The sequence below is a fragment of the Patiria miniata genome, unplaced genomic scaffold (assembly GCF_015706575.1).
Source record: "Patiria miniata isolate m_02_andy unplaced genomic scaffold, ASM1570657v1 HiC_scaffold_20, whole genome shotgun sequence".
NCBI classification, from domain to species: domain Eukaryota; kingdom Metazoa; phylum Echinodermata; class Asteroidea; order Valvatida; family Asterinidae; genus Patiria; species Patiria miniata.
In genome coordinates, this window is record NW_024037059.1 from 22,903,900 (window position 1) to 22,919,220 (window position 15,321).

The 15,321-nt window shown below is 38.5% G+C and overlaps 1 protein-coding gene across 1 annotated transcript in view; it reads left to right on the top strand.

Annotated features, from left to right (window-relative positions):
- Positions 1-1,139: 1,139 nt before the first annotated feature.
- Positions 1,140-15,321, top strand: part of LOC119728242 (metalloprotease TIKI1-like) — a 52,453-nt gene continuing 38,271 nt past the window's right edge. Inside the window, exons 1-2 of the mRNA XM_038200397.1 lie at positions 1,140-1,966; positions 2,356-2,910. Of these exons, the coding sequence (XP_038056325.1) occupies positions 1,697-1,966; positions 2,356-2,910 (825 nt within the window). The 5' untranslated portion in view covers positions 1,140-1,696. The remainder of the gene's footprint in view (positions 1,967-2,355; positions 2,911-15,321) is intronic.

A 15,321-nucleotide genomic window follows, 5' to 3' on the forward strand; every position in this document is an offset into this window, starting at 1 on the left:
CCTTCCAAACTGTGTTCACTTGAACAGTGAAGAACTGTTAAATGGGCGATAGAAGGCCATCAATATGCAAGAAAATGTCTGGGTTATCATCTCCTATTTCGAAGAATTCATTCCGTAATGATGTTCAGAGTGCTTTTGAACAGACTTTAATATATTAATTTCATAAATTGAAAACTATACCAAGGAAGCCATTCCTGAGCATTTGTGCCTGTATATGGAGAAATAAATTTTCAAAAGAACTGCATGTTTGTAGCAGTACAATAATTGTACAGCAATTTTATCCAGGTAAGAGGATGGTTACGTGCTACAATCCAGCATTCGGCCTGTTCTCTCTGAGAAGCAACTGAAGGATTCTGTTAAAACATTTTGTCATGCAGCCTCTTGGAATTTTTCAATCAGAGCTAAGACTTTCGAGGTTATTATAATGTAGCATTATATTCAACAAAACTACGTAATCACCCATCATCCCGTTTTTCTGCAATCCCTATAATCTCAGTCGCTACAACCATAAAAGATAAGGAATCGTATCCTTGCTGGGGAATTACAATGTACGTGTAATAACATTGAAACGAGATGGGCGTATTATCAAAGCTGAACTTATCTTGACTTATAAATTTCCTCCCAGATTGATCTTGGATGCAAACATGTATTTTGGAACATAAAATCTGCGAAAACGGTAATTTTAAAAGTGAGTGTAATCAAATATATTGTAAAAAGCATATCATACCACTCGCATGCGAGGTGATTTCCTAAACTATTCTGGTGGACTGTGAATCACAAAACTTATTGGATGACCACAGTTTTGAGTTAATGTATTATTAAAGCAATATATCGTTGAAGGTCGTATGATCTTAAGGTAAGCAATGCGAGGAATAATTTCCCACGATTTTCTAACCAAACCAGGTGAAAGTAATATGCATATTGTTTGTAGTCCTTCCGTGAGAAAGTGGCTGTACTCTTTTTTTATGTGCACCACCGCAACTACACCTGAGTACCTGCAATGCCATCTTTTTCAGTATCAATCTGATTGGTCATGTTGGTGAAAGGATGTTTACACATTTTTTTTCTGACTAACACGATTCATGTGGTTCTCACTCTTGTTATAATACAAGTGACAAAAATCTCAGCCGGTTTTACAATCCCCATCCGTAACAACACTCATCCAGCAACTTCCTTGCATGCTCGATGATGCTTCAAACACACACGGACACATTGTACTGTACAGACACACGTACGTCCCTCGCGCGGTCTTTTGATTGATCAGGCTTACAGTACCAACCCACCAATCAGCATGATCAAGGCACTGTACGCCTATGGCTTCCTGTCATGCACCGGAGAAACCCTTCAAACCACAATGCCTGAATGCATGTAGAACACGCTATATACATGCATGTTTGGCGAATCATCACGGACACTACCTATAGTAAATCGGCCCACGATCTGTCGCTATGTGTACAAAAAAAACCTGCCAGTACTCTTTTCTTGTAGCATTGGAATGGCTGTTTTGGACAGTTGGAATATTACAGAGCCTGGGTGTATTTTTTTTTTAGAAATTTAGTGTTGTGACTCTGTGTGTGGGTGTCGTAATTGGCACTGAAGTTGGAGTATCGGAGCGGAAGTTCCTGCCAGGACGGGACTCGGGGACTGCCCCGTTCGGCTCGGTGTCTTGCGGTAACAAACTCGGCTTGACAGGTGCATGCCTCGCGTGTGCGCAAAGCGTACATTGGACACTGGCAGATCAAGAGGAATTTCCACAAACACAAAACTACTGACTTCTTCGTCATCGGCTATTGACAGTCCGACAAATGGTAGGAGTGTTAATCGCAGGAAAATGCCTGGGTTCGGTTATCCATGGATGATGGGGTTGATTCCCGCGTTTTACCTGTTTTTACTTGCCTGGCCGATTTCGGGATCCGTTCAAAGGCTTCGGGAGAAATTACTCTGCGAAAATGGAAACACAACAGACGTAAGTACTCGCTTGTTAGATTGGTATGATATGCAATACCTTTTCTTTGCAAACCACGCGAATATTTAGAAGAGAACCAGATTGAACTGTGTGCAACGTTTAAAAAGCGAACCTTTCCAAACCTGGTGTATTTTTTCCGAGATCTTTACGCGGAGTCTTACTTCGATCGTGAACATTCAGGTCTTGTTCCAAGCATGGAGGTAGGTGTTCCCAGCCACGTTTCACGGGGTGGTATCTGAAGTTCCATTTAGTCACTCCTCTCGCAGCGTTTAAAATTATGTTCTGGAGTTGTTTACCCCAAGGTCTGTGATTTGTCCGGTTTTAATTTTAAATGTACTGGCATGCTTTTATACCCGGCATCATGTTTCCTTTTTCATGTTTCCCAACAGGGCGTCAATTCATTTCTTTGGCGGGTGAAGCGAGACACCCCTGCTTACTTTTTCGGTACGATCCACGTTCCTTACACCCGTGTCTGGGATTACATCCCGGAGAACATAAAGCAGGCATTCAGTGAGAGTGAGAATATTTTTTTCGAGTTGGATCTCACGGATACCTACACCATATCGACACTGACCAACTGTCAACTGCTGCCTCATGGAGAGAACCTCAGTGATGTTTTACCGAGAGATTTATTTGAGAGATTGAGGGAACATTTGGAGTATGTCAAGATCATGATGCCGTCATGGATGACAGCGGATCAGCGAGGGAGGGGTCTGTATGCTGATTATCTTTTCAACGCCATTGCTGGAAACTGGGAGAGGAAACGACCAATATGGGTCATGCTCATGGTCAACGCTCTGACAGAAGCAGATATCAAATCTAGAGGTATCCCTGTTTTGGATCTTTTCCTTGCCCAAGAAGCCATGAGAATGAATAAAAGAACAGGTGCCATTGAGAGGGTAGAAGAACAGTGCATGCCGCTGAATGGACTCAACTTTACGCAAGTAAGTTCCGGTCAAATTTTCACGATATATTTTTTTTCCGTCGTAAGTGAATTTATTCGAATATGTTTGACATGTTGTGGTTGACACGTGATGGTTTAACTTTATAACACGTCCGATGAAAGCACGGACGTATGCTGTAGAAGTCACCACGCGCTCAGAGATAAAAACAACATCTGAAGCCGTGGTTCTTTTTTGAGTGACTTGATGTGCCCAATGAAAAGCATACGAACAATAGTGAAGAATTACGAGCCAGTAGCCCGTGTAATGCTGTCAATGAAGTTGACAACACCCTGCTAATTTCATTGGGCATTAGCGCAGCTTTTACAACGCGATTACGCAGGGGGTATAAATGGGGTAGCAAGATGAAATGGGAAAAATTAGTCTTGGGTTAAAGCAAGGATGAATAAGATCATGAGAGGCTTGGCGGCGATGTAAAAAAGCCGTAAGCCCCATGGACTAGGCCAGCAGGTCACTGATTCACATCGGCATTAGGCAAACTTTTTTTTTAAAAAGGTTTAGTGTCCTGTCTTTTTGAAAAAAAGGAAGCGGGAGGCCCTTATTTTTTCCCTCCAAAAATGGCCGCCTGACCGGCTATTTTTTAAGATGGCCAAATTTAAAAAAAAAAAGTTGATTTTTTAATGTGTTGTAATTTTAATTGTTTTTAGATTTTTATATAATTACATATAATCGTGTGCAGCCAGAGGTATTGGAATTAAAGGTCTCGGGTCATAGCTCTTAGGTAAACTTTTTCAATTCCAAATATATGCCTCTGGCTTTCACTTAAGTGTTAAATATTTTGTTTTTGTTGTTTGTGTGTTTTTATGCCGAATAAATAATTATAATAATAATAATAACATGATGTAGAAAAGCAATGCACCTGTGTGCTTTCCAGCACTATCAATTTTGGGGTCAACATAAAGCTATGGATTTTCAAAATCGGCATTGATAGATGAATTATAAGTTGTATCCAGAATTTCCCTTTCTCGGACAAAAATCTCTCCAAAAAGCAGTCCTGACTGATCAATGTCTCTTAAAATTTGGCAACTGCTTTTTTTTAAGGACCTCGGACAGAAAATGTTTTGATTAATCAGAGTTTTCACTCACCGACAGAGTTTTTACTCAAGTTCTGACTTCACAAAATGTTCATAAATAATTTAGGCCTATCCTAGCTTGGGAAACCCCAGCTCCAATGCTCATTGGGAATTCAACATTATAGAGCTGGGGCACATCTTTTTGTCCAGCGGTTGGAAAAATTTCATATTTTAGTCAGTTTTGTTCTGTTTCAAGTTGATCCGTTGCTTCGTGAATGAGTAAATGATCAACTTGAAACAGAACAAAACTGACTAAAATATGAAAAAAAACTATTTATTTTGGTGGCTGTGTTGAGGCCAAAATTAATATCACGGCCTCCGCCATATTCCGCTGCTGGACAAAAACTAGATGTACCCACAGCTCTATTGTCAAATTCCGAATGATGCATTGGAGCTGGGTTTTCCCAAGCTAGGCCTATCCATACATGTTGCATGCATCGCATCGAAACCCCGATGTCGGTATGTAAAACCTCTGATTTCTAAAAAGGTTTTCGGTCCAAGGTCCTTTAATTAAAACCATAATTTGTTACCAAATTTGAAAGAGACATGGATCAGTCAGGCCCCTGCATGCTTTTTGAACAGATTTTTTTAGGAGAAAACAAATATTGGATGTAAGTCATTCGTCTATCTTCTTCGCCATTATTAGAATCTCATAGCGTTAAGTGATAGTTTTGGAACTCACAAGTTGAAAAGTATGAAGATGTGCTCTTTTTTCTTAAAAGTTGTGTTTAGTATAGTGGTCATTCGTGTAGGCTTTGTTGACAAATTGATATTATTTGAAAAATTGATTTGATGAAAGAGACATGGATCATTAGACGACTGAAAAACATTGTATTAGTAGAAGATGTGTGGTGCAAACAATCACTGTATTTCTGTCTAGCATACAAAATAGTTCTCTGTCACGTGTAAAGCAGGCTTACATTACAACATTCAGTTATGAAACAAGCTATATAGACATCATCAAAATAGTATATCTAGGTTATGATTTAATTTGCTCTTCATTTGTGTCTGACAAAACATGTCTGAACTGAAAAATAGACCATTTTGTGTGGATTGCGTGAACAACTCCATTTTAGGAGTGTTTCCAACTTTGTATAGCTTGATTAAAAAAAGATTTAAGGAAATCATATAGGCCTATATGCACCCAAAAAAATCCAATTAATTAAGAATATTTTCTCCTGTTTGGGAAACTTCTTATTTAATAGCAATTTTCAAATGGTGGAAAACCAAGTAAAAAGCCAAAGTTTTTTGTCTACATTTTTGTTTTTCTTCAAACTCATTCTTTCTCGCAATTTTCATTTTTTGTCTACTTGTTTGTCTGTGCTGAAAAAAATCCAATTGACAGAATACCCTCAGAATACCTTTGCAAGTAATAAGATGGAAGGATAAGGATGTGGCGTTTACACATTTAAATGGGAGAACAATCTAAATACATTTACCAATTTCCTGAACCATTATAAACAAAATCCGCATTATCAAAAAAAGTGACATTAGGCCCAAAAAAAATAAGTCTCTGGTTTCTGGTATGGAGCTTGTCCAAAAAGTGGTGCGGCGACGCGGCTTTTTTTTTTTTTTACCTGACTTTTTTGCTTCAAATGTCGGCTGATGACTGCAAATGGTGCCCGACTAAACTTAGTGCAAATATATGGGAGTCCAGAGAGGCCACATAAAGCTTATTCTCGATCATAACCCCATCTAAAAACACGTTAAAATTGTGCAGTAGCAGGATTCTAGTCAAATCTATGAGTTTGGCGGTTTTGAGACATCATCTTTCATTGAAAAAAAAACTTTTTCATTTTGCCGACGCGCATGGCTACGGCAATGCGCGCGCATACCAGAAACCGGAGACTTTTTTTTTTTGGCCTTAAGTTTACTTTCTGCACTTTGAGTTACACATGTATGCATTTCACAAAGAATCGAGGATTCCTATCCATTTAATATACAAAGTATTGAAGCACAGCGGTACCAACCTCGTCCCGAAGATGTCGAGCAGTACGCGCCCATCACTACCTGCTCTCTCACCCTGGTATTGGATCATTTGCATGTGCAAGATTTTTGAACACGTATGCAAATGAGGAACAATCTGGTGCCTGGATATGCGTTACATTAGCGTTTGTTTTTGTATGCGGTGTCTGGGGTAAAAAACAGAGTCAATTCGTCGCAGCGTGAGCACGGCGTAAGTTACGAAAACACGATTTTTTGAATTAAACAGTTACGATCTTATATCGAGACAACATGCAGTATCACATTTCATATTGATATGAGCAATTTGGAAAGGAAATTAGTATTTTCGAGAAGGCGTGGACGAATGATCGCGAAAACACGTACTGCACATTGTGAATAATAGCACCAAGTACACGATAAGATCCATTACTAGCCAATTGTGGTAACGAATCGGGATTCAAGAAGAAAGATTCCTATCCAGGGCTTACTATTGGAAACTAGGTTGGAAATAAAGTGAGCACTGGGGACGAGGTTGCCGTGGTACTTGATCACATTTTGGACAGTTAAGTACTCATCTCCAATGACTGTGGGATTTCTATTGTGTCAGTTATAGGCCTACAGAGCATACAATAATTTGTTTTTATGTTTTCAGTTTGCTGCTTGCCCAAGATCGATGCTAATTGTGCTAGTATGAATGAAATTATGATTTTTTTTTAACATGCCTGAGTGCAAATATACTGGGCAGGTGTCAGCTTTTGTGAAAACTTGTAGACTTGAAGTGTCAACAGAATTAAACACCAACTCCCATCTTTAACTGTATTGTTAAATGAATTGATAAAGTTCTTACTTTCCCTAGCTGTATGCTACTCTGCACCCTGTTTGTGCTTCCAATATTTGGGTGTTTTTTTTTAGCATTTTGTGCATGGAAGCTTCATTTGATTTTTTGTGTGAAATGTGACATAATTTGCAATCTTTTTTAATTATCTTAAAATTAAATTATTGTCACTAAGACGCAAAAAAAAAAAAAGTTAAAAAAGTTCAGCAGGCTGTTTCTATCTACATTCCCATCTTGTCTCTTGTTGTTAAATGGATTATCCCTGGGACCAGGGATTATTAGCACCCCTTAATAGTTAGACCCTCCCTAGACCAGCCTTTATCTGTTTATTAATGTCTGGCACCAGCCTTGCCTCATTACCTATGCATTTGTTGACAACTATACTTGGCTCAAAAGATGCTTGGAAGGGATTATGTAATAGATTGTGTTGTGTACTGGTTTGGATTCAATGAAATCAATCATGGTAACCTATTAACCAGTGTAACAATCTGTCAATACTGGAATGCAAGTCTAGCCCGTCAATGTCTTTTGTTTTTGACTTACACTGAAATTAAGTTATTTAGGTTTTTTAACCAAAAATGTTTGCAAATCTGTTTTGAAATTAAAAAGCCTTTCACAAGGATCCTGCTAGGATTGAAATGTCAGCTGTTTAACTTTAAAAAGAAAAACATTAATAGCATTGTATTATATATCAAATATATTTTTATTTTGGATGACGCACTTTTAATCTCTGAATCAGACCACATATTCCCCACAGAAGGCCAACACCATTTCACCTAATTACCAAATTTTGGTTGAATACGTGAAGGCTTGAGGTCCGCTCATAAGTCCGATGCCTCATAGGTCCGACGCCTCATAAGTCCGACGCCTCATAGGTCCGACGCCTCATAGCTCCGACGCCTCATAGCTCCGACGCCTCATAGCTCCGACGCCTCGTAAGTCCGACAAATTAAATGCCTCGTTTTTCCGTTGTCGGACTTTTGAGGCGTCGGACTTATGAGGCGTCGGACCTATGAGGCAGAATAAATAAATTTGATGTCTCACAAATCCGACGCCTCATAAGTCCGAAATTTCGGACTTATGAGGCGTCGGACCTATGAGTCGTCGGGCTTATGATACGGCCCCGAAGGCTTCACGGAATCATGCTGTGATTCTGTGACGTTTTTTTTCCACGGGGTTTTTGTGTACAGCAGTGGGTCAATTTGTAGAACCTCAAGTTTTTAATGTATTTTTTCTCTGTAGTTGCAGAGAACCCATTGAAAGAGAGGGAAAGGGATTACATGTCCAGGTCTAGTAATTTGTTAGGTTGGTAATGGTAGATTTTCTGTTCAATGATTGGACGGAATGTATCAGCAATTTGACGAGACCTGTAAAATCAGGAAGGAAATCCCACATATCATGTCCCCGTTCATTTAATGTCCCCACTCATAGCCATCCTGTATTGTTATATGATGAAATTTCTGGCATTTCTTTTTATTTATTATTTTTTTTATTTAATACATTTATTTTTGAGGAAGGGGGAATAGACCTAAAGAAGAAAGAAATTCTGCCATGACATAGAAATAATGGAGCACCTCACACTTGTTGCTATTGCTAATCAAACTTTGAGAATGTAAACTGCTGTCCAGTATTGTTTTGGGTATAGGCCTACTTTAAAAGGACATGTTCAGTTTGAAAGTTTTTAATGTTGCTCATTACATTTACAACACATCTTCTGGCAAGGACACATTGCAAATCTTTCCTATTACTAGTGTTGGTCCAATACTTTCTTTCACATCTAGATCAAAACTTAAGGCTATCCAGCAATATACCTGGATTTAGGAGATATTTATACACATCTGACTAAAGTGCATGGGAAATGGGAATAGAACGTTTTAAACTCCTTCAGTGCCTAAAACTTTTATCCATCCTGTTTTCATTCTTTTCCCTTCTCATGTGATTATAGTATTGGAAAACGGAAATGATCACATGATGATAAAAAATGTACAGGATTATTTGTGTTTGAAACAACTTTACCATGGGTCATCAACCTAAAATGGCTGAAGGAACTGTCCTAGATTCCTTTCTTCTGGTTTGTTTGTCTAAGCACACAGCAACAGTTTACCCTCCCTCAAGCATCTCAATACCAGGCCACATGGTTCAACCCAGTATTACTAACTACCGTACATGAATCCCTCCACAATAGGGTCAGTCTGTGGTATTTGGTCCTTCTGTTCGACCCTAAAGGCTTCCACCGCAGAGTTTACCCCAGTCTTGGTACATGAAGGTTTCACATGGTAATTTGGAGGGATCACTAAAACAAACCCTCTTATACATTGTTATAGGCAGAGGAAAAGAACATTACTTTTCTTCCCTTTTCTTCTGGAATAAGCCAAAGTGATGATGCCAAACATAGGGTTCTTCTCTGGCAAGTGCAAGCAAGATACCTGTAAATTTTGCTTGCCCTTGCTGGCTAACAACAGTTCATTCTGTCCAGAGAAGAGAAGACCCAGTTTAGTCACAATTTGTCTCTCTGGTGCTGTGAAAAGCCGGGGTGTGATTTAAGCAGGGTTGGTGATTTTTCTAAAAACATTTTTTTAATAGATTTCTTTTATTTCAATCAGATTGTTAAGCTCTGTGAGGAGCTTCTACATGCCACTTCATGGTCAGTCAGTCGGTCGCTCAGTCTGTCCCCAGAGAATTGAAAAACAAACCAAATAAGTTTCCCAAAAAATACAAAATTTAAATTTTCACCTAAAAGTAAACAAAATGAATTAAAATTGTTTTTAACAATTCATGAAGTTGTTTATTAAAATGTTGTAAATGGAGGCAAATATGTGCAGTGTTGTTATAGTCATGTGGTATACAGCCCGCTATAATACCGCACGAAAAAGCACGCAATATGTTATGGGAGACTTAGGGGTTTACTTTGGTCAATTTTTGGCGACAGATTAGGTTTTAATTTAAGACGGCCAGATTTGTTTGTGTAATCGCACTTGTTTTTATTTCAATAGGATTTAAACGTTTTGTTTTAACTTTCAAAATATTGCTTTGTCTCAAATTTGGTCTACATCTTTCCATGCATCCTAACACCCATCAACAAGGAGTTTTTAGGCTCTGATCATCCACAAAATTCAATTCAGTATTCAGACAAAAATTCCCAATTAAGTTACATTGATAAATGCCTTTGAGAAAATAAAAGTTATTGAATTTGAATCAGTGATTTAAAAAAAATCACTGAATTCCATCTACATGTAGTTAACCTCATTGGTACATTGCCAAATGAGTACAAGAGACAATACACAATCAAATTAGCCATCTACAATGTATATGGGTGCAACTACCATTTTTTTTCTCCAGATTTTTATTTTTGCCAGCCGACGGATCCTACTTGAGAGGCAAACAAACTGAGAAATGAGAAATGGGGAGTCAGGTTGGCGTAGCGGTACTTTCCTCGCCTTCCACTGCTGTTACCCGGGTTCGAATCCCGCCTGGGCCAATATGTGGATTGGGTTTTCAGTCCCTACCTGATTCCGTGTGTTTTCCCCAGGATATTCTTCTGGGTTTTTCATCCCACCTCTAAAACTGTAACTTCTTCTCATTGTCTTCTCTCCACAGGTTTCTTCAGGCTTGCGAGCTACAGTGCCTAGGGCGCTTTTGAAGAATCCTTGGGTTTCATTACCAGAAATTATTAATAATAATAACAATAATTTATCTTCAAGCAAACTTGAATCCTTGTTTCTGATTGGTCGTTCAATGGCAACAACATTATGGTATTATACCACAGTCCATATTGCATTCAGTGTATTGTGCTATACAGGTGCGTGTGTCATTCCTGCTACATGCACTTGCTGAAAACTTGGTGCACATCTTTCCTGTGTGTTAAGTTTGACAATCATCCCACTCTAGATGCATAGGTGGACAACGTCAACTCAGGAAGCATCGTATGCATTATTAAAATGAGTTTTCCCAAGGATTGTTCAAATTCTCTTTCCTTTGAAGGGGATAAATTGTGAAGTCATTAAAAACATCTATTTTTGTCTCTGAATGTGTAAGCATCTGTTAAAGCAAATTAAATAGAATATTGAAAAATTGTATTTCTTATAAAAAAGTTAGCCAAATGCTGAATGTTCATCAGAGGGCACAGCTCTCTCTACCTCAACACGGGATGACATAATCTTTACACTCTGGTAACAGATTGCCAGCACTACCCAGAAATCCTCCCAGTCTAGGGGGCAAACCACTTGACCCCCATGGCCCTGGCTGACCTCTTCCAGGTGGGCATGCTCAGTAGGAAGCTACTGAGTCCTAACTCCACTCTGCATTATGGTCAGGAAACCCCATTTGGCCTCTATATACCCTGATAGAGTTCATTCATGGACAACTGTTATATAAAACTCACAGGCTGTTATTTCGTTTGCTGAATTGGTGCACCCTGAGGCAATGCCATTTAATCTCTCAAATTTATTACACTGAGAGCAATTGTGGGCTGTCCTGAACAGTTTATTTTGCTGGAAATGCAGGGCACTTATTATGTGATTCCTTGAACTTTGAAGGTAGGACTGAAGCAACTGCCGTAAGGGGATGAGGGACTATATCCTCCAGTAGTTTTAGAAAGAGTTAGCTTCTTTGAGCAAATTGACGTTTTCCTGATAAATGTTTTTTGAAGTTAGCTCAAATTCCTTCTGAAGTTTTGTAAAATCATGGCCTTTAGTTTAAAAGAGGAGAGGTTTTCTTTACTTTCTCCCTTAAATTATTCGATAATTGTACTTCATTCATCACTATCCTTCCCCGCTTTTAATCCAATAAGTTTGTTCTGGCTTATCTTCTATCGCTTCCTTTGTCTTTTTATTGTATTACTATCATAAATAACATTTGGCATTTTCCCTTTTGGGAGTAGCAGTGACTAAAAGCATTGGACAAAAGCTTGAATACTCTCTGGAATTGATAATTGTGCACACCAGTAATGAGCAGTGCACTATACATTATACAAGTGTACGTACATGTACTTCCCTTTGAGTAAATTGAATAATTCCTTGAAGACACTGTAGTGCACTGTACTTTTTGCAAATCCTATCATTGGAGAATTGTTTAATTAGTAGCAAAACTAAACACAGCTGACAGGTAAACGGCTATTAAGGCTGATATACTTGGTAAAAGTATGAACACACTTCAAACATTTATGGTGTCACCGTAAGTATTTTGTGGTGCAGAAAATAATGGTTAAAGTGTTGGGATGTCAAATTCCCTGTATATTCGACCAGCATTAACTAGATGAACGGATATTTATTACAAGTTATTAGGCCAAAAAAAAAAAGTCTCCGGTTTCTGGTATGGAGCTTGTCCAAACAGTGGTGGGGCGACACGGCTTTTTTTTTTTTTTTTACCCGACTTTTTTGCTTCAAATGTCGGCTGATGACTGCAAATGGTGCCCGACTAAACTTAGTGCAGAGAGTCCAGAGAGGCCACATAAAGCTTATTCTCGATCATAACCCGGGCATCAAAAAACACGTTGAAATTGCGCAGCAGCAGAATTCCAGTCAAACCAGTGAGTGTGGCGCTTTTGAGACATCATCTTTCATTGAAAAAAAAACTTTTTCATTTTGCCGACGCGCATGGCTACGGCGACGCGCGCGCATACCAGAAACCGGAGACTTTTTTTTTTTGGCCTTAACCAGTTCTTCCTATCCAAAACTAGCAGAAGGGAGATGATGGACACAGGACTGCCATATATTGCCAACATGTATTCAAGATTCAATCCTGTCAATTAGCAGAATAATGGTAGTGATTCTCTACCTGATTTGAAGGACACTTGATTATCGTCAGACAAATAAAATAAATCCAGCCTAATCTTTCATGTTTCATGTACCAATAAGAAATAGCCAATTCTCTTGATTTCTTCATCCTATCCATAATAAGTCATTATTCCTTTGCTCAATTAGAGTATGAAGGCCATTCCAGATTAAAATACCTACATAATTTCTGACTGCTGAATAACTATGGCAGGCAGGTGATGTGTCCTTCATGAGGACTTTTCTTTCTAAACTTTTCCACCTTTGCCCTGTGTCATACACATACAGTACTATATGGGCCTGTATAAGCTTGGTAACTACACGTAAAAGTGGAAACAAGACGTACTTTGGCATAGTTGTGCGGTAGTGAACATTTACAAAATCATGGTAATTCGTGCAAAGAAGTGAAAGGTTTTTGTTTTTGAGTGGTTGAGCACAACCCGACCAATGTTTAGAATTGTTCTGATATTAAAATCTTTCTTTCTTTCTTCCTTTTTTCTCGACAATAATTCTCAGCAGGTTTTCTCCTAAATGGTTTATTGTATGAACTTGTAACTTTCAACATATATCGAACCTCATCCCCAGTAGTGCATATTACTCTGATGTCATGATGATGTCATCAGGTGTCAAATTACAAGCGATTTTCATTGACAAAATGGCATTCTTTCACCTATAACTCTTGAATAACATGAACAGTCTTGTTCACACTGTGTATCCAGACAGACTATTAATTGATAAACATTTTTGTCCTGTACATAAACTCGCTTGACTTTTACAAAATAGTTTGAGCTACATGTATATCTTTTGAACTAAAAGTATCGTGGTCATTTTTGTGAGGTTTTAGCTGATGCCTTGAGCAACATTTCTTACTCTCGGGCACAAAACCCCTTGACTTTCACTTCCGGTGTTTATACCGGAAGTGCAATAAAAATGGAATATAACTCGAAAGCGGAAGTATTTACTATAGGCAAATAAATTATGGACGTATTTAGTGAAGAATGTCAGACACAAAAAACAGCATGATGACCAAAGGGCACCCTCTAGCAGCACATCAAATAGATCAAGTTTGCTTTTATAATTCATCATCAAGATGACATCATCGACCGACTGATTTTTAATAAATAATTAAACTTTCATATTTTGGCTACAAGCTAATTTAAATGCATTTTGTTCATGAAATTATCATTTAAAAGACCACGTCGCCCCCTTTTTTTTTTTTTTTTAAACCAAAAATGATAAATTTCCAACAATTTTGGCCTCTTTAATATCTGTTGCATACAGCCCATATAAAACTGCTATATGTCATATCCTGAGTCCAAAGGCGGCCATTTAAAAAATCCTGGTGGCCATCTAGAAAAATAGCCCGCTTGGGCAGCCATTTTGGAAGGGAGACAAAAGGGGCCTCCCGCTTCCTTTCTTTCAAAAAGGTAGGACGCTTAACATGTTTTTTTATTTCACCTATTAAAACAAAATCATAATGCGGGAAATAGTTCTAGTTTTGGTTTTCTTTGTAGTTTTTTGTGGTTTTTAATTTTTTTTAGGGGGGAGGAGGGCTGCTGCCAAGGCCAGCTCCATTATTTTACAACCACCAATGTGATGATTAGTCACAATGAAGAAACATCAGACATTATTTTGGTAAAATCACTAAGGTTTCTAAACATTTGTTCCCAAGTGCCCCAAGCAGCATCAGTATCAGTGATGTTTTCGACCAAATGCCAAGGCACGTGAAAATTTGAAATTTCTGACGCTCGAGACCCTGGGAGGAACTTTAAGATTAACATTGATTTTCCTGTTACATAAATACTATACAGTGATCACTGATACCAAGAGGAATAACACCGATGACATTGATGTTCTTAGAATGAGATGTCATAAATAGGTCAATGCAAGTACTGGAAGTATCAGTGACTCTTGTAGGACTATTAACTAACTGAGAACTGCAGCTCACAGCAAAAGTCATCATTTTTTTTACGCTCTGTACTATCAAACATATTTAAGTTAAAATCACCCGCAACAATTAATTCATAATTATTAGAAGCATACTGGTCAATAACTTCATGCCTAAATTTGAAAAGATGATCCGGTCTTTTGTTTTGGAAGGTAAGCAACAACTAGAACAATTGGCTTACTCTTCTTCAAATTTATTTCCACCCAGCAAGATTTGATGTCACAGTTTACTCGAGCCATGACACGATGAGAGTTATGCTTAGAGATGTAACAGGCAACACCTCCATGGTTATCACCTATACGATCGGCACGAATCAATGTGTAGTTATCAATATTAACTTCTGTATCATTAATACCACCATGAAGCCAAGTTTCAATCAAGGTGAGAATATGAATTTCATGTTCAGCCATGAGAAGACGCAACTGATCAATTTTAGGTCTTAGGCTTTGTACATTTAAATGAGCAATTAAGCCCCTTACCTTTTTAAACTTGTCAAGGGAGGTAAAGCTATCATCATTATCAGCCAAGCAATTATTCGGGGTAGGACAGTTAATAACACCGTTTGTTGGCCTGTCTTTAATCAACTCAACAGAGTCCGTAATGTTGTTACTTATAAATTGTACTTGTGCGTGAATTTCACCCAATGTCTGCGCCATTCCTCCTCCTGTGACGGTAGTGGGGTGCGCTGCCTGTGATGACTTGCAGGACGGACTGTTGGTCGGAAAACCTCTGGCAGTGGCACTGATGTGGTAGTTCTTTTCCGTTGTTTCCACTCCTGCTGACGAAAATCCCGGTGATCGTTTCCGCGGCTCACACTGTTCA